The following is a 19,109-nucleotide window of genomic DNA, read 5'->3' on the forward strand; positions in this document are numbered from 1 at the left end:
AGTTCTGTGGTACTTCCAGAGAAGCAATCGAAAGCTGCGCCTTAGCTCTTATTCCACAGGATTTTAGGAGATCTCAGTTTACAGCCTGCTCCTAGGACATGGCTTCAGGGAGCAGCTGGGCCTCGATACCACCCCTTAAATCTGTGACTGAGCTATCCCAAAAAGCTTCTCCTACTTCTCAACTCTTCCAAAGATGTGCTGTCTTGCATCACAGCTCTTGCCTTTGAGAGAGACGTGCAGATCTCCGCACCATAATCCATCTCAAGCCCTAACATTGGTAAGCGGCCAGACAGCTGATACTGACGTTTGCACTTGTCTTCTTGGATGGACAGGAGATAAATCTAGAGTGTCGTTTCTTGGCTGGAGAGGGCACTGAGAGTCTCAATGTCATGTCTCTTGACAGTGAAAGACTGCAGGCTGTGTTGGTGACCTGGACCTCAGAGCTGTGGGGCATCACACACAACAGCACTAGCATCCCATAAAGTCGATCAGCAGAGTAACAATTCATCCAACCTTTCTTCCCCAAATCATATTTCTTCTAAGAAAAAGAAAACCCTCTACATTTGAGGTGTTGGATATACCCAGCCTTTTTATTTTGTCAGATGAACACAAAAGGCAATCCATTTCCCAAATTTCCCTTAAAGCCTCGCCTAACCAGAGCTCAAATAAGTGTGCCTGCCCTGCTAGGTGCTCCCAGAGTGGACATCTGCAGAGGAGGTCCAGGGAGCTCCATAGATGCTTTCACCCAGTGCAGTCTACTTACACGCTGTCCATCACTGCTGAGAGGCTTTTGCAAGAAGCTCCAGCTCGTGTGCATCCTCTGTGAATGTCCACACCAACTGCATCTCTCATACTTTGGTAGCCGGTATCTTGTACATACATCCCCAACACTTCTGCTCCCTGAGGGAGAGCTCACATGGGGTGGCCTGAGAGAAACAAAAGGAAACAGTACCTAAAGGGGACCTTACAGTACCTAAAGGGGGCCTACAGGAAAGCTGGGGAGGGGCTCTTCATCAGGGAGTGGAGCGATAGGACAAGGGGGAACGGTTTTAAGCTGAAAGAGGGGAGATTTAGATGAGATATTAGGAAGAAATTCTTCACTGTGAGGGTGGTGAGCCCCTGGCCCAGGTTGCCCAGAGAAGCTGTGGCTGCCCCATCCCTGGAGGGGTTCAAGGCCAGGTTGGACGGGGCTTTGGGCAACCTGGTCTGGTGGGAGGTGTCCCTGCCCAGGGCAGGGGGTTGGAACTAGATGATCTTTAAGGTTCCTTCTAACCCGAACCATTCTATGATTCTATGATGTGGTCCAGCCCACGGCACCATGGAGGAGATGAAGATGCTCCAGTGTGGAGCACCCCAAGGGTGAGGACCCCGAGGGTGTGGACACAAAGGGTGAAGGCTGACCAACTCAACTGTGCCAGCACCAACAAAGCGAACAGTATTTGCTACACAGTGAAATATCTCATCACTCTGTAGTACTCCACTAAGCTTTTACAGGGTTTTTTTTTTTTAAAATGAATTGAGTGTTCAAGGATCTTCATTTTCCCCAAGATGTTTTCAGCAGCCCAGAAATGCTGATGCAGCCAGGCAGCAAATTAAGTGTAGACGTGAAGTTGGAGCCCTTGTTGATCAAATAGTCCTTTCCCAAGGCTTATAGCAGCATCCAGCATCAAATCCATCTCCTGGACTGTAGGCTGGGCTCTGGCCGTGGCTTCTGCACCAGCTGCGCAAGTGAAATGGCTAAAAAATATAGGAAATATTTCCTACACAGCACCGCTATGGCAAGTGCAGTCCCCTCCAGCCTGCTCTGGCTACTTGCAGTATGGCTTAAAGTTCCGATTTTCTCTAGTAGACACTGATTGTTTTGGTCTGGAGAGCTGCTGGTCTGGTTTTTATATTGTTTCATTTTTTTAAATTGCATTGAATGTATCAGAATCTCATTGTAAGAAAGTTTCAGTCATTGTAAAGCAAAAATAGGTAGAAATTACCTAGATAACGGTAGATTTTGAATGACATTATTTCCAAAAAAGAAACGTACTTGACCTTCATCCTAGGAAGACGGGTTTCTCTGGTAGGCTCCTTAGGCTGAGCAATACTTGTCAGGAAACTCAGTGGCGGCCGGGGCCCAGCTCCTGGCCTCCGATTCAGGATCCTGGAGTCATAAATTGGAAATCCTGGTCTTTGGGGAGGCCCAAGGCTTTTCTGCCGACCTGGTGGGACAGTTGATCTTGAAGTAGAGACCCTAGAGGGCCTGGATCATTAGAGTAGGGGAGCTGTGGGAAGTCCTCATGGGATTCAACAGAAGTTGTTGCTTGCTGCAGTTAGCAGTGAATGCTCGTGAATGGTCAGGGTCATGAGATGGAGAGGAAATGTCTCAAAGGTCCACTTTGATGACCATCATCTTCTTATCACTCACTTCTTTCCGCAGGTTGCATCTCCAACAGACACAAGCAATTTTGACAGCTTCCCAGAGGACAGTGATGAACCACCCCCTGACGACAACTCAGGATGGGACATAGATTTTTAATGTATTTCTCTTACCTGCTTCTGCCTTGCTGAAGACAGCTTCCTGGGACATATGGCTGCCAGCGAAACCGAAAGAATTGGGGAGGATTAGTGCTCGGGGTCACCATGATGCCTTGATTGATGCTGCTACAGTAACTACAGTGGCATTAGGACTTATTGCTTAGATGACAATAGTGCTCTTCATGTTTTATGTTCGAACTTAAAATAGCAGTTGACATGGTGGTCCTGACGCAAAGCCTTTCACCAGTAAAGAGATAACGTTTTCTATCACTGCGATGATCTTGCTACGCTCTTAATTATAAAAGTCGAGAGATACGTAGTGTAAGATGCACTTAATTCTAGCTGCAAGGTACTGGCTTTATCGGTAGGATCAATAGTAATTTATTAAGTGCTGGAGCTAAATACAGTGCAGGATTTGGGCTCTTCCCACCCTCCAAACTCTGTAGGTCTTCTGCTGTAGGCCAGTGTAGGAGCAAAGGAGGACCACAACCGTACTGGTCAAAGAGTTCACGTCAAAGCAGTGGTAAAATTTGTCCTTTTTCCTAACCGAGCGGTATTCTTGACAAGACTGAATGTTACCTTTCCTCTTTCTTTTTGGGAATTTTTTATTTTAGCCTGGTAAAACAAAAGCACAACTGCTCTAGATCCTGTTAAGGCAGATATGGGTCGCTTCTCTCATCCAGCTGAGAACATACTGTAACACGACGTTTGGGGTTGTTTTTTTTTCCTTTCCCTTGGTACAAATACATAACTGCATGACAAAAAAAAAATCATAAAATTAATCCATTTTACATATAAAATAGCGCTTAAATAATGGTCCTGTAATAAAGTGACAGCAGCCCACTGGTCTTACTGATTAGCTATTAGGCATAAAATTAAGCTTAACTTTTACCTTTTTAGAACCCAAAGGGAAAATTCAAGACCCATAATGTACTTTAGAGGTGCTACGTACATCCTTCGTCTGTGAATACAAATGGAGTCAATGACCATTTCAGAAATATGTAGCAAGAGGCATCGTTCATTACGCCCTTAGATGACTTTACGTCTCCGTATCTGCATCTCTTCTGTGTTTAGTACAAAGCTAATTAAAATAAAAGGTGGTAGAGGGCCGGTTTGCTGGCTCTGTTTGTAATATTGCCCGTAAAAATGTAATCCTAATGCCTCACCAGACAAAGGAGCTCCACGGGAAAGTCCGTGGAATTAAATGGAAAGCCGATATGGGATGTGTTTGTGCGAGGTCTCCGTGTCCCTGGTGTACTGGGTCCCCAGTGACCGCATTTAAGGCACAGGAATGGCTAGAGCTAAGTCAGCTCGTGTGAAAAAAATTGCTGGGGAAAGCAATATTATTGTCTGTACGCTTTTCCCTCACTTCCACTGCTTTTCCTTTGCTTCAGTGCAGTCTGTTCGGGTTTGTAGGGCGTAACAGAGGCATCCTTGTCCTGGATGCCTGCTCGTTGCATTATGCACGGGACTAAAAGTTCATCAGCTTTCAAGTCTCTGTGGCAGAGCCTGCCCCAAAAAATGAGCAGATGCTGCCCCGTTTCATCTCAGAGCTGCCAAGAGCTGTTGTATACGCTGGAAGTCAGAAGATCAACTTTTGCTGAAAAGTCGGTCGTATGACTTTTGCCTACGTAAAATGTATCTTTTATATTTGCCTACATAAAATGTGTCTTTTAACAGTAAAAAATTATATCCCCTGTGCTAGGTCACAACTCCTGCCCATTTCCTAATGAAAGCGACTTAGTAGAGCAGATCAGAAAGGTATTTTCTCCCCTCCTTTGACAGCATTGACGATGTCTGCTGTTTGCCAGCCAGCTAAAGAGCTCGGTCATGGCGACACCTTTGAAACTGGTCCGTGTCGCTGAATTTCCTTCCTAATTCTCCGAAGGCTGAGGCGATGACATCGGCACAGTAACTTCAGGTTGTTTCCGCTATCCGTTAGTTATTAAGACTTTGTTTGCCTTCAGAAGCGTAGGGAAAAGACGGTAACTACGTCTCCCGGGAATTAACTCGTAAAGGGCAAATACCCGCTTGCTTTTCAGCCTTTCTCTGAGGAATGGAAGACACTGAACGCCAATGCTGAGAACTAGGGCTAAAATAATCACTAGGCCTCTTAGCAAACAGGCTGCTGCCTAAAAGCCGAATTCTTTACTCGCATCCCCCTGGTTTTTCACTCAAGGATGCAGCGACATTGGAGGAGGAAACTTGTTGCGTTTGGTAACTTTCTATAGAAGAACAGAGAGAGGAGTTTGTCCCAAAAGGATGATATTTGGTAGCTGAGGTGCAATTGTCGGTCAAGGGGTTGCTGGGAGGAAAGAATATATCAACAATTCTGGGCGGCAACCCGAAAACGTTACGAGAAGAAGGTTTTAAAATGGGCTGATGAGTTCTTTTTCCTCTCCCTTTTCCCTTGTGCCGCACACGGTAATTGATACCTGCAGTGTGCGGCATGCGCCGTACCGGATATGAGTTTGTTTTGATATCAAAAACCTCACTCGACTTCCATCACTTTTCCTAAGCGTACTTTTAAACACGATACTTAGCATATGTATATGACAAATGTCTTCATTTATAAGTAATATATTTGAGTTGCATTATATATATATATATCTCTCTCTCTCCACAACAACAGATTGCCTCTGTGTTTCCACTTACTGTCCTCTCTTCTTTGTCTCCTTTTTTAATACATGGGATGACGGCGTATTAACGTAAGGGGAAATGAGCGCCCGTGTTTAAAACGAGTGGATGAAGGTGGGTGTCGCTAAGACACAGCCGATCCGTAGCTTCTCACAGTGCTGCATTTACCCATAGCAAATTCTTATTTAACAACAGGACCACAAGTGAATATTTCTGTAAATAGGTATTTTCGTGTTGATATTTTGTGGTACACATAGAACTTTTTCTTTTCGAGTTCCATGGCATTATTACTTCATTTCCTGATTTGTAATGTAATGTTTTTAGATCAAGATAGACTTGAATTAATGTCATAATTGTCAGTATTATTAAACTTTATGTCAACTGTACTGTTAACTCATCTGTCCCATAGTTTTAGAACACGACTAGCTATCTGGCATTGTTGCAAGTGCCTTAAATCCATGGCATCCTATTGAAAAAAAAAAAAAAAAAGGTTACAAATTTGGTGTTATGCTGCATGACAAAGACAAACACACCTCAAAATGTCGTCCTTTCTTAGCTTGCTGCGTTTTACAGTTCTTTCTGCTACCGATTTCTAAGCCTTTATTATATAATATTGATGAATTACAGAAATGATGAAGTCGTTCTCTTATTTCTGTTCAATGTACCAGAGCTGTGTATCTGTTAATGAGATACAGAGTCATTTCTGTGAAATGTATAAATGTTAACGTGCGGGTCAAATTAATATATGACATCCTATCAGTCCGTAGACAGGTATTCCTGTTTTGCTAAGCTGTGCAGATTCAACCCATCATGCCGTCCAGCGCCAGCCCCCCCACTCCCGTCTTACGCAAATCCCGTTACAAATCTCCCACCTGGAAAACAAAACAAAACAAAACAACAAACAACGACAAAAAAGACAATGACGAGCAACTCGCTGCGCAAACCCCCACCTGCGGGGGCTTTTTTTTGGACCCAAACCACCACCACCACCACCCCCGCCACAATGTGAAGGCGGAGCTCGTTTGGCACCGCTCAACGAAACAGGATCCGTGCTTTTTTGCCCCTCTTCCCCCCCATCGCCCCGATTCCCCCCGTATGCGGCCCCCATTGGAGGTGTCCCGCCGAGCCTCGCTGGGAAGCTGGGAGCTCCTCATCCCCCCGCCTCAACCAGCCATAACCCCCGGATTTGGGCGGTTTTAGGGCTTTACCGGCAAAAGGGGAAATTTTCGTTCGGAGTTGCCTGTCGAGTCCCAATTTACGCTGTTTTTACACTAGCCCTTCGTTTTATATTCTTATTTTCTCCGGTTTTCTTCTTACATGAAAGAGGTTCTGTTTGTCGGACACATGCCGGTCATCCACCGGCCATTGGCCGGTTGCACTCTTTTGATGTAGATTTAAGAACTTTTTTTTCATAAACTTTAACCGCTTTTGTTTTGCTCTGTATTTTCCCTGCAGCTGTAATTGCCGAGTGCCTGTTGTATACTTTATAGAGTTGAAATAAAAATAATTACTTTTGAACGGCGTGTGGGCAGCTTTCTTCCCCAGCGGAAGCCGAGTTTGGGAGAGTTCTTCTGGTCAGCGATTAAATTGGGGGGGTTTATTCTCATTTGTGTGACGATACGCAGTAAGAGACAACCGAAGAAAACGTGTGGTATTTAAGAGATTACTACCAGGATTGGGATTTTCAGCAGGATGCAAAGGCAAATGGCCACAGTTAATGCAGTTTAGTGCTTATTTGAGCACCGGCATCTCCCTGAGCGGCCAGGCCAAAGGGGTCTGAGCAGGGTTGGCCCCAGGTGACACACCTCCCCACACAATTATTCTGTGAACATACTAAGCAATAAGCATATTTGCAGCATCTTTTCTCTTCAGGGATAAGAATTCGCTTTGTATTTTGATTGCTGCCAATGTAAGCGGGGTCAGGGGCACGCAGCTGGAAAGGGACAGTGTTACCACCACAAGCTGCGTCACCCCTAGGTGGGATGTGAACACGAAACTGCATCAAACCCCTCCCGAGTGATGCTGTACTTGTCCCTGCTGTCCCTTAAGGTGAATGCCAAGAGGTGGTGGCACAGGGGCACAGCCGTTAATGGCAGCGCATCCTGAAGGCAGGATGACACCTACGTTTCACAGCATCGGGGATGCAAATAGACAGATTTGGATCCCAATAGATTTAAATCCAGCCCTGGGAAACCGCTCAGCCCCACTGTGTGACACAACTGCCTTGCCATCTCGGCATGGTTGAGGTTGAGGGTGGTGTTCAGCCACTGTGTGGACACAGAGAGACAGGTAAAAAATGGGGAAAAGGAGCAAGAAAACATCCTCCCGGGAGGGAGGGAAATCAATTAGATAACTGCCGGGAAAAATCACAAATCAATTTCGTGGGATGCAGCACTCACAAGTTAATCATCCGGTACAAAGCCCAGCGTGACGCCGCCCTCACCTGAAACTGCGGGGCAAAGGCGGGGATTTCGGGGCAAGGTGTGGCCCTCATTCCGGTGGCCTAAAGCCGCCCAGCTTCCACCTGCCTTCGGCGCTCGCCGAAACTTTCCCAGCCAATGATTAGCCCGGCTTGAGCCTTTTGGGCCCGAAACGCCTGATAGCAGGTCCCGGCAGAGCAGGGGGGGTGGGTGATGGGTGGGTGCTGCTGGGGTTTGCTGGTGGGATGAGGCTTTGGGCAGCCTGGTGCAGTGGGAGGTGTCCCTGGCCAGAGCGGGGAGGGGGGTGAAACGGGATGGTCTTTAAGGTTCCTTCCAACCCAAACCATTCTGGGATTCTATGATTCCATGACAGTGATGTCGGAAGTCACCCACCCTGCTGGGAATAGCTCCTTACCATTTATGGGGTTTAGGCTTTTTTTTTTTTCGCCTGTAATTTCTTTCCAGCCCCCACTTGAGAAAAATGACCGAGAGGATTAGTCCCTTAGCGGGAAAAAAAAAAAAAAAATGAATTAATTGGGTTTTGCCCCTCGCAAAAACCCCGGGGCGGGAGGGGTGTAGGGGAGGAGGGCGGCGGTGCCCCGCGCGGCCGCCAGGGGGAGCCCTGGTGCCGGCGGCGCCGCGCTGCCCCGCGGGGACGGGACGGGACTTGGGGGGGGGCGGGTCGGGGCGCCCCGAGGGCGCCGGTGCGGGAACCCAGGGTGGGGGGAATGGGGCGGGGGGGCGACCCCTTTGATCTCCCCGCATCAAAGGGCCCTGGAGCCGCCCCACCAGAGCTGCAACCCCCCCGCCCGCCCCCCCCAACCCCGCGCTGGGGTCAGACGAGTGCGCGGGCAGCAGCCAGCACAGGGTGGGGGGGAAGATGGACGTCGACGGGGCGGGCCGGGGCTCAGAGCCCCCCTCCCCTGCTTCGTGTCCCGTCCCCCCCCCCAAGCACACACACACTCCGGGCCCTTCCCCCCCGCCTTCCTGCAAAGCTGCGCTGGCGCCAGGAAGGGCGCGGGGGAAGGTTGGGGGGGGGGAGCGCAGACTTATAGGAGACCAAAGGACCAACTCTGCCACCGAGGGGGTTGGGGGGCGGGCTCTCTGCACCCCACTGCGGCTCCCAGCCACTGGGGGGCGGGTTGCATGGGGCGAGCCCCCCCGCCCCCAGCCGCTTTTCCCCGTCCCTCCCCGTCGGGCGAGGCGGCGCGCCCGGCTGGAGACAGCGGCGGCGTCGGGGCGTGCGGAGCATCTGGCCGGGGGACTGCGCGGGGGGGGGGGGGATGCTGAAGGAGGGAAGGGGGGGGGTCTGTCATCGTCGTTGCGAAACCCCCTCCCGGGCCGGCGGCCAATGACGGAGCCCTCGGGGCGGGGTGGAGGGGGTGGTTTTGGGGGCACAACCCCCCCCCCCCCCTCCCCGGGGGCCCCTTTGAAATCCCATCCGCCGTGCCCTCCTCCCCGAGGGGGCGGGCGCAGGAGGCAGCCCCCGGGGGTATAAAGGCGGCGGCGGGCAGCGCAGGTAGCTGCTGCTCGGGGGCCGCGGGAGCTGCTCCGCTGACGGGGACGCTACCGGGGACGAGGGGCCGGGACGGGACGGGACGGGACGAGGATGCGGGGGCTGGTGGCGCTGCTGGCGGCGCTGAGCTGCGCGGCCCCGGCGGGGCGGGCGGCGGCGCCCGGCGGCGGCCTCAGCTCCAACGCCATCAAGGGACCCCCCCCCGGGGGGAGCGGCCGAGGCCAGCGCCGCCCCCCGCCGCCCCCTTCGACGGCAGCAACAAGCCGCCGCCGGCCGCCACCCGGCAGGTAGGAGCAGGGATGCGCCGGAGATGGAGGGACGCGGCGGGGATGGAGTTTGGGGGGGGTGGTGGGGGACGCACCGGGATGATGTGGGGTGCCGGCCCCGCTGACCTCCTCCGCACTTCTCTTGCTCCCCCTCCCCACCAGCCTTTCCCCTGCGCCGAGGACGAGGATTGCGGCCCCGAGGAGTTTTGCGGGGGGGCGGCCCGCGGCGGGGGTGCCCCGCTCTGCCTCGCCTGCCGGAGACGCCGCAAGCGCTGCCTGCGCGACGCCATGTGCTGCCCTGGCACGACCTGCAGCAACGGTGAGGGGCGGCAGAGCTTGGGGAGGAAGGGTTGGGGGGGGGGACGGACGGACACAGACACCCTGGGGGTGTCCGCGGGAGGGGGTGTCGGGGATCCCACACGTGGCTGACAGCCATCCCGCTGGCTCCCGCAGGGCTCTGCACCCCCCCGGAGCCTCCCCACGGAGCCACCGAGCTGGATGAGATGGGCACTGAGGCTCTGCCCCGACGGACACCTGCTCCCGCCTGGCTCCCCACTGCCAAAGGTAAGGGGGGGGCGCTCCAACACTGTCCCCAGTGAGGGGGCTGAGCATCCTGCCCTGCTGTCCCCTGTGGGGCTGGTCCGGGATGCCCACCCTGTCCCACTCTCCCTGGGGTCAGTCCAGGATGTCCACCCTGCCTTGCTGTCCCCCGTGGGGGTCAGTTTGGGATGCCCACCCTGCTCTGCTGTCCCTCATGGGGTTGGTCCAGGATGCTCATCCTGCCCTGCTGTCCCTCTGGTCAGTCTGGGATACCCACCCTGGCCCTCATGGGGTCAGTCCGGGATGCCCACCCTGCCTTCCCGTCTCCTGTGGGATCAGTCTGGGATGCTCGCCTTGCCCCACTGCCCCCCTTGGGAGCATTCCAGGCTGCCCACCCTGCCTCACTGCCTCTGTGGGGGATACCCAACCTGCTCCATCATCCCCTGTGGGAGCATCCCAGGCTGAATACATGCCACCCTGTCCCCACGCAGGTGAGGAAGGGGACTTCTGCCTGCGCTCTTCGGACTGCTCAGCCGGGCTGTGCTGCGCCCGTCACTTCTGGTCCAAAATCTGCAAGCCGGTGCTGCGGGAAGGGCAGGTGTGTACCCGGCACCGGCGGAAAGGCACCCACGGCCTGGAGATCTTCCAGCGGTGCCAGTGCGCCGAGGGGCTGGCGTGTCGCCTCCAGCGAGAGCATGGCCCTGCCGATGCCTCCCGCCTGCACACCTGCCAGCGGCACTGAGCATCGCCGGACGGACGGATGGGCGGGACGAACTCCGGCCCTGCCGGAGCAGAAGGTTGTTTCTCAAGGGAACTACTTTTTAAGCGACTAATTGCAGTACGTTACTGTGTTGTGAATACTCGAGCTGGCACTTAGCTGTACATAACGCCGGGACTTTTAATTACTTTTTTTGTTTTTCCGAGGGTGCTGCCTTGTGCTCTTCAAGCCGTGACTGTGACTTTGTACACACTGGGTTTTTAAATCGGGGTCAAAGGGATACGACCATCTTGTTTGCGAGCGAATAAACTGTTCTTTAAAACTGGCCCCAGCTGCCCACGCGTCCCTGACCACGGATCCCTGCCCGAGTGTGGCTGTCATGGTCCCTCCCTTCCCCTCAGGAGGGAATATGTGCCCCGGGGCGGGGGGGGGTGGTGCTCATCGCCAACACACCATGGGAAAGGCTGTTTGGTTATCACTTCCTTCAGCTGCTTTTTAGGAATTACCGTCTGCCACGGTAGCCACCGATACCCTCTGGCCACCAGATGCGGGGCCGAGGATGGGCACCGGGGCTCTGGGAAGGGCGGGCAGCAGCAAAACACCCTCCTGCCTGATTTTTTCCATGGGGTGAGGAGGGAGCAAAGGGTTGCCGGAGGGGCTGCGCTGGACTGCGGCGCGTGGCCAACCATGGGACGGGTGCCAAGGAGGAGCACAGTGATCTTGACCGCTCCGTCGGTGCAATCTTTGCTCCGTGCACAATAAAAGACTTATTTTTCACTTCACTTCGCAGCCTGTTACTATGAGTTTGCTGCATTTTGGGATGACTTGGAGGGAGGGAAAGCTGCAAACACATTTCCCCCCCCTCGCTTTAGTTCCTAATACTTACTGCAAGGGGTTGTAAATGTGTGTGGGGCGAGAGCGGGGGGCCACAGTGGGCAGCACAGGCAGTGCTGGCGGCTCTGTCCTGTGGTCAGGGGGAGGTTTTCGGGATGCAAAACCATGCTGGGGGGCGTGGGTGGGGGGTGTCTTCCCTGTATGCCCCAAAGGTGCTTTGTACCCCAAGTCCGAATGTGTCTTGCAAAGCAGCGCATCCCTGGGTGGGTGCCGAGGGTGCCGCGTCCTGTTTGCAGGGATGCTCCAGCAGTGCCACATCTTGTTTTAAAAAATGCAACGTGATCGCTCGCGTTCGGTGCCTCTAGCGCTAACGCTGCCTGTTTAGGGACCTCGGGGACAGCACTGGTGCGTGGGATTACTGAACATGAAGCCAAACGGCAGCTCTGGCGGGACTCCGCGAGTACCAGCTGGCGCTGAACCCAGCCCACAGCTACGGAAAATGCAAAAGAGGTAGAAAACACACTCCCCCCCCCCCCCCACTTGGGTAGATGGAAATGATTAAAAAACGAGCCTTTCTTTTGCACAGGGTGAGGGGTCAGCCGCGTCTTTCCTCCAGCCCCTTTCAAGCGGCACCAGGCAGGCTGAGAACAGCCAAAGCTGCCCCAAACGGGAGGTAAAACAAACACCGATGTTCCTTAAACCAACTAAAGGCACGGGGGGCGTTGGTGCCCACCGAGCTGTCTGCAGCAGCCGGGGGAGACCGCAGTAGCCACAGCGACCGTGGATGTCATGAGCCAAGCAGCGATGGTGCAGGGACGACGCGCGGTGCCATTGTTGGATGGCGCGTCTTTAAGTCTCACCGTCCGGGGGCTGTGCTCGGCAACAGCTTTTACTGGGGTCGCAGCACGAGCTGGGGTTTCAAGCAGCTCTCCCCCTGCCCCCCCCCCCCCCCCCCAAAACCTTTAGGACTCAAAGTCTGGCGTTTAGGGCTTCAATTGTCGCGTAAGGCTTCAAAAATTTAATAATAAAAAAAAAAATAAAAATACTTTTTAAAAAATAGGTATTTTTTAAAAAAATTCCTACTTCATAACGTAATTATTACTAATTATGATTATGCCCAGTAAAAGTCAATGGCACTGGAGCCATTGAAGGTACCTGGCTATGAATAAAAGCATCAGTAACTATTTAGATAAGTTCAGATCTGACATTAACGGCACCATTAACTGGTACATATAAAATAGTGTAATTAGGTGTAGGGTTTTTTTTTTTCTCCATACAGTTACAGCACTCTCTCCTTCACAGGTGAACCAATGCAGCTTTGACACCTTCAAAGGCAGTGAAAAATGCGCTCATGATGCATTAGATAGCAATTAAGCATCTTTTTGGTTCAGAATCATGTCATATCAAATCTTGCCCACTCGCAAGGGCACTCAGGTGGACCTGGGGCTCGGCGTCATCACACCCAGCTCCATCCTTGCGGACAAGTTTCAGCAGCAGGGTGGCCTTGCGGTGACACCCGGCGTGCTTTGGCACTTTGGGCAACTTAATAAAGTGACTATTTCGGTCCAAAAAGCCTTGGGTACCATTTCTTGGCATGATAAGTACCATGGTCTCCATCCTTTTTTGTTTCAGGCAGTTTTGCCATCTCTGTACTTCTCTGTGTATTAAGGAAAAATGACTTTGTGGGTCTTACGCCTTGATATTCTTCACTTTCTGGAAAAAAAAAAAAAGAAATAAAATGCATTTTTAGCAGTCCTTTTTAGGCAAGAAGAGCAGTCCAGGTCAGCACTCAGTGTCTGACACAAGGCATGAGGGACCTCCGAAGCACAGGTCGCATCTTTCTCCTGTAGCCCATGCCCGCTGCCGGCAGGATGGATGCTAGCACAGCAGATCTCCACAATAATTAGTTTCATGGCCAGATTTCACAAAAGCAATGGTTTTGTGCGTTGGTTTGGTTTTTTCTTTTTTTCTCCCCTTCCCCCCACCTCAGCAAGCCGTCGGGATCTCTTCCCATTTCTGCCCCATTTCAACTTCAAGTAGAGCACCAAGAAATTTGATTTAGTAACACTCCTTAGAAAAAGAAAAAAAAAAAACACAACGGTGTGACCCATTTCTTTAAGGGAGAGATTTTTTCAGTCCTCCCTGTCCCCATGCATTGTTCAGTCCCCAGGTCCAGAACCTGCATTAGGGCTTTGGCAGCCTGAGAAGTCAAAATATTAATTTCGTGCCAAGAGCAGCTCAGAAAAGCACAGAAAAATGGAAGATGGTGGGAGCATCGGGATGCCCCAAGGAATAAATAGGCAGCATCACTGTGGTCCCTCCTGCATTCATCTCCGTATTTCAGAAATGCCCGAATTAACACTTGCAACCTCAAAAAAAAATCAGGGTATGGGAAGTTGAACATACATTGATCAGACTCGGCAAAGATGGGATGTGGCAAGCCCTTGGCTTTGAACTGGCTGGTGTGTCCGGATCGGGACCTCGTGCCCTGACCCAAAGAGAGAAGATATGGAGAAACATGTTATTTCAGCACGTGATGCACAATCCAGTAACACCCGTAGGAAAAGGCATCTCAGGATGTGTTTCCTCAACCCATTAAATTATTCACACACACACACACACACACACACACACACAAAAACAGAAAAAAAACCTTATTCTAGGCAAATTGTAGAGCTAATAGAAGCAGCAGGGTTTGGTGGATGAGGAGGGTCAGCACCTCTTATTTACTCTCTGTTCCTGCTTATAGGGCTGGAAGAGCTAACAATAAAGCTCTGCAAAGTTAAATAGTGTTATTTATAACAACAAAAAAAAAAAAGAATCAGGCATCATAAAGCAGCCTCCCCTAATGACTGGTTGCTGGCAGCACAGCTCTACAGCTTTCTGCAAACACAAGCCTTCCCCTCCGTATCTCCTTCTGATTAAATCCACAGCCGGTGGAAGGGTGGCTTCAGGCCTGGCAAAGCACAAAGAAGCACGAGCTCATCGTCGCTGCCATATGGGCAGTGAGAGGGTACAGCAACTGCCCTGCTCGTCCCTCAAACTGGGTGCCTTGCCCAGGGTGAGTGGAAAGGAGCCGGTGATATCCCCTCCCAAGTTTTACTTTTTGAGGGTCTGAAGGAGGGCAGAGTAAGAAAGCAGCATATACCTCGGTGGCGGTTGAGCCCCGGCGGTGATAGAAGACAGTATTTAAGGGGTGTCTGTGGTCCACTCCTTCACGTACTCCTCCTAACAGCTACAGTTGCAGTACTATAGGTTTTAAAGGTCTTATTCCCTTCGCTATCCGATTTGCTATTAATTTCTCTAACGGTTGATTATTTTTTTTAAGCCCTTTCCAGGCTCTTAGCCACGGGCTTGTTACATACCTTGCACCTCTGCAGCGCTCGGATAAAAATAATAAAGCAACACCCAAAAACCCCGTAGCCCTCCCCCAGCCCTGGCATCCCAGGGGCTGTACGAACGCAGATGCCTGCAATGACGGGCAGAGAAAAATTGAATCGCTCTTCCGACTACACTAAGGTTTTCCCGAGATGATTTTTCTGCTCCGCGGGTACGGATTTCAAGGAGGTGCTTTCACGGAAGCATCAGCAGAAAGGCCCTCTCTGCTGCAACCCAGGGACTACGTTGGCATGAAGGCATTAATCTTACACAGGGAGATGTGGGGAGGACAGAGCACGGCACAGTTTTTACTGGGAATTGTGGTGAAATGAGTTTTCAGGGAGGCAAATACTCTTTTCTTCCAATATGCTGCTTCAGTTCTTTCAGATACTAGCTTCCCCCCAAGCTGTAGCACAAGAAATAGCCCCCTTTTAAAAAAAAAAAAAAAAAAAGCTTTAAAATAGATGCTCTTCTTGCTTTCACCAGTCTTCATATCGCATTTCACACTGAAGTCCCACTAAAAACGTTTGTCTGAGGAGCAAAACCCCGCTCTGTACTCATACAAGAAAGGGTTACGAAAGTCCTTAAATCCACCCACAGGCATTAGGACGAGGAAATTTTAAATTTTTTTATTTTTTTTTTTATATTCACTTCTGACACCGAGCAGAAAACGGCACATTTGAGCTCAGAAAGATGAAAGCCCTGAAGAGAGGGAGCAGGTGAAGACCTTTATGGATGTAACGCAATACAGAAAGCTTTGGGTTTGGGTTGGTGGTTTGTTTTGGGTGTTTTTTTTTCATTTGTTTTCCCTTCTATTCGGGGCTGGGTTTTTCCTGTGGGGAGTTAACCCACCTGCTTAAGCTGTTCTTTATCGTAAGTCTTTCAGCCGAGGGTTTGGTGAAGCAAACCTTGATCTCCCTCGGGGTGGGAAGCAGAGCATCCAGGTGGCCCAGCTCCTCAGCACCCCTTGCAGAGCATTAAAGGTATGGTTTCCTCCACACCTTGTCCTTCTTCAAACAAAAATAATACGTCCAAAGTGATGTTTAGTACTCTTTTTTTTTTTCCCTAAGTAGGTTTTTTTTTTTTTATTCCCTCTTTTTCTTTTTTTCCCCCCTCTCCTAGTGCCTGACTTGTGTCCCTAATTAACACCGTAAGAGGGGGGTGAGGATAACTGAGATACTTAAGGAGGGCACTTCTGGGCAGAGCTTCTAATCTACTTCTCAGTGAGGGAGGGGACCCATTAGCAGGTGATTTAAGGGAGTAATAAGTCCATCAGCATGCAAATGGCCAGAGCCCGATGAAAGGGTTGGCTGGGGAGGGTGAGAGGCACAGCTGGGCCACAATGGGATGTTAAGCCTCCCCCCTGTGAGATCTAGCAGGGTTGTGTCCGTCCCCCCCCCATCCCCCCCCACCTCTCCAAATCCCAGCCTGGATCGGTTGGGCGAGCGAAGGGAAGCATCTGTGGGTGAACGGATAGATATCGTGGGGTGGGCGAAAAGCCAGCCTGAGTTTTGCATGAGAAAGTGGTGCTTCGCCAGCCTAGGAGAAGCGGTTGGAGGAACCCCCAAGGAGGTAGAGGAAGGTGCTCCAGCCGATTGCAAAGGCCTTGGAGAGGAGCCTCACCAAAGGGATGAAGCTGGGGAAAACAAAGGTTTTCCTCCTCCGAAATAACTGGGGAGCGACCAGTAGGAACGGAGAGCTGCTGCTTGTGGTGGAAGGAGGTGATGGTGCCCTAGAAGGATGGGTGCTGTGCTTTTCAGCTCTAATTACGTTGTATTTGTTTTTGTTAAGATTTCTTTAATAGTAAATCTGAAGGTCAACCTTAGAGTCAGGATAGGTAAATCTGAGGGAAAAAAAAAAGAATTAAAATCCCAGTAGCGGTCTAGGAAAATATTGCAGGACAATATGACACCACCATCTGTCTCCAGAAGTGACTCCAGAACATATCATACAGCAGAACTATGAAAAATAAAGAGCAAAGAGGTGAGGGCATGCTCCCATACAAGGAAAGGTCTGGCAGCTCTTCTCAGCTGGGAAAGAGATGACTAAGGGAGGGTGTAAGAGGTCTGTAAAGCTGTAAACAATGCTGAGGAGGTGACCAAGTGGTTATTTTTGTTTCTGACAATGCAAGAAGGCGATGGCCTATTCAGCCAGTGGGTTTAAAACAAATCCAGCGCACGGCCAAGTTGTGTAACTGGTGGCCACAAAAGGAAAGCTCATAAATTAAGTCACTTGGGGACAAGGCAAATTCATAGAAGACGGAGGTTTGGATGCAATTACTGGCTGAAGAAATCTCTAAATGCTGATTGTTGGCAGTGGGAAGGGTGATACTATAAGCGTCTGGGGGGGTGGGATTTGTTTAATTATTGCTTTTGTTTTGTTTGTCTTGAATACTGGCTCCTTAAGGTCCTGCTGTCGCCTCTTGGAGAACACGATCTTGGGCTGCAAGTACGTGGGTGTCAGAACCACAGGGAAGCGTTGGTCTATTTTTATTTATTTATTTATTTTTAGTTTTGAACCAAACCTCCTCTAAAACATGTAATCGGTTCAAGACGCTGATTTTGAGAAGAATAAGTGATTGTGCAAGAACTCCGTCACTGGAAGAATGACCCCGGCAAGCCAGCAACGATGCTGAGCCCCGTCTCGCCCTCTCCCCTGATGTCCTCGTTGTCCTCCAGGTTGACGTGAGCAGCGCATCCTCCAGCCTTATTTGTTGTGCCCAATGAAGGACTTCTTGCAGCGGGCCAGGTTGTCTAACCACTTTTGCCTTAAGGTGGATGCACTTTGGTAAAAAAAAAAACCAAAACCGAAACAACACAGAATTAAATACTTCATTTTACTGTACGTTACTTAATATTCCCAGGGTTTATGAGGCTGACATAAAAATGCACCAATGCCATCATAAATCACGAATGAACACAAGGCCAAAGTGTGGAAGAACGTGTTCCAAAATTGGTTCACTTGCTCTTTTTTTTTTTTTTTTTTTAATCCTGAGAACCAATTCACCACAGATGAAAGTATTTCTATATAGTTTTGATCTTGCACTTTATAATTTATTCTCTATTTTCTATTGGTCCGCAGGGGGGAGTTGTAGTTTTATAGCCAGCCTTTTGGTGTGCAGGTGGCACTTGAAAATGACAGCTTCACAACTTGGTAAGAAGTCGGATAATGCCGGTCAGGGAGGACCTGGACTTCACGCTTCTTTTTCCGAATAATTGGATTCACACAAGGAAGAGTAAAATCAAAACTACAATTAATTTTAATTTATTTTAGCTTGCACATTCGAGCAGCATCTTTCCATTGATGTGTAGCAGAATGAGAACGGAGGCTATAAAAGGTCCTGTCACGGTCCATTTTTCAGAATTGTGGAAAGCCTCCTTTGACTCCTCCTCTAATGAAAAGCAGGTTTTTTGCACTCACTACCAAGCTGAGGTCACCTCGTCTCCAGGAGGGGCTTGGGAAGGTTCAGGAAAATGGCAGCTCAGCTGGTGAGAGCAGGTGGTGGTCCGTGGGATGTGGGTTGGGAAGTGGAGAAGTGAAATGGTAACGGAGCTGCTTTCCATCACGAATGTCTGCAGGGGTGCATGTGTGTATCTCTGCTCTGCTCTTCCCACTTTAACTTGTATATGAGGAGGTCTCTGCCAAAGAAGCTTGGCCAGCAGGTCCAGGGAGGTGATTCTGCCCCTCTACTCCACTCTGGTGAGACCCCACCTGGAGTGCTGTGTCCAGCTCTGAAGCCCTCAGCACAAGAAGGACATGGACCTGTTGGAGCTGGGCCAGCAGAGGGCCATGAAGATGATCCAAGGGCTGGAGTCCTCTGCTGTGAGGACAGGCTGAGAGAGTTGGGGTTGTTCAGCCTGGAGAAGAGAAGGCTCCGGGGAGACCTTAGAGCCCCTTCCAGTCCCTAAAGAAGCCTACAGGAAAGGTGGGGAGGGACTCTGGATCAGGCAGCATAATGATAGGACGAGGGGTGATGGTTTCAAACTGAAGGAGGGGAGATTTAGATTGGATATCAGGAAGAAGTTCTTTACTGTGAAGGTGGTGAGCCCCTGGCCCAGGTTGCCCAGAGAAGCTGTGGCTGCCCCATCCCTGGAAGTGTTCAAGGCCAGGTTGGACGGGGCTTGGAGCAGCCTGGTCTGGTGGGAGGTGCCCCTGCCCAGGGCAGGGGGGGTTGGAACTAGGTGATCTGTAAGGTCCCTTCCAACCTGAACCGTTCTACGATCCCAAACTGCCCATCCTCCCAAAAGACTGGCCTGCGCTGATCCTTCCCTATCACG

General features: G+C 50.8%; 2 protein-coding genes across 8 annotated transcripts in view; both read left to right on the top strand.

Annotated features, from left to right (window-relative positions):
* The window catches only part of PRKG1 (protein kinase cGMP-dependent 1), a 529,166-nt gene extending 522,488 nt beyond the window's left edge, over positions 1-6,678 (top strand). For all 7 annotated transcript variants that reach the window (XM_054205353.1, XM_054205352.1, XM_054205354.1 and 4 more), the window contains one exon: positions 2,426-6,678. In XM_054205353.1, coding sequence (XP_054061328.1) covers positions 2,426-2,524 — 99 coding nt within the window. In that variant the 3' untranslated portion in view covers positions 2,525-6,678. The remainder of the gene's footprint in view (positions 1-2,425) is intronic.
* Positions 6,679-9,189: 2,511 nt separating this feature from the next.
* Positions 9,190-11,302, top strand: DKK1 (dickkopf WNT signaling pathway inhibitor 1). Its single transcript, XM_054206488.1, is given in 5 exon segments — positions 9,190-9,336; positions 9,339-9,383; positions 9,525-9,681; positions 9,816-9,926; positions 10,394-11,302. Coding segments are annotated over 5 exon segments (711 nt in total). The 3' UTR covers positions 10,645-11,302.
* Positions 11,303-19,109: the final 7,807 nt, after the last annotated feature.

The sequence above is a fragment of the Rissa tridactyla genome, chromosome 6, assembly GCF_028500815.1.
Source record: "Rissa tridactyla isolate bRisTri1 chromosome 6, bRisTri1.patW.cur.20221130, whole genome shotgun sequence".
Classification (NCBI taxonomy): domain Eukaryota; kingdom Metazoa; phylum Chordata; class Aves; order Charadriiformes; family Laridae; genus Rissa; species Rissa tridactyla.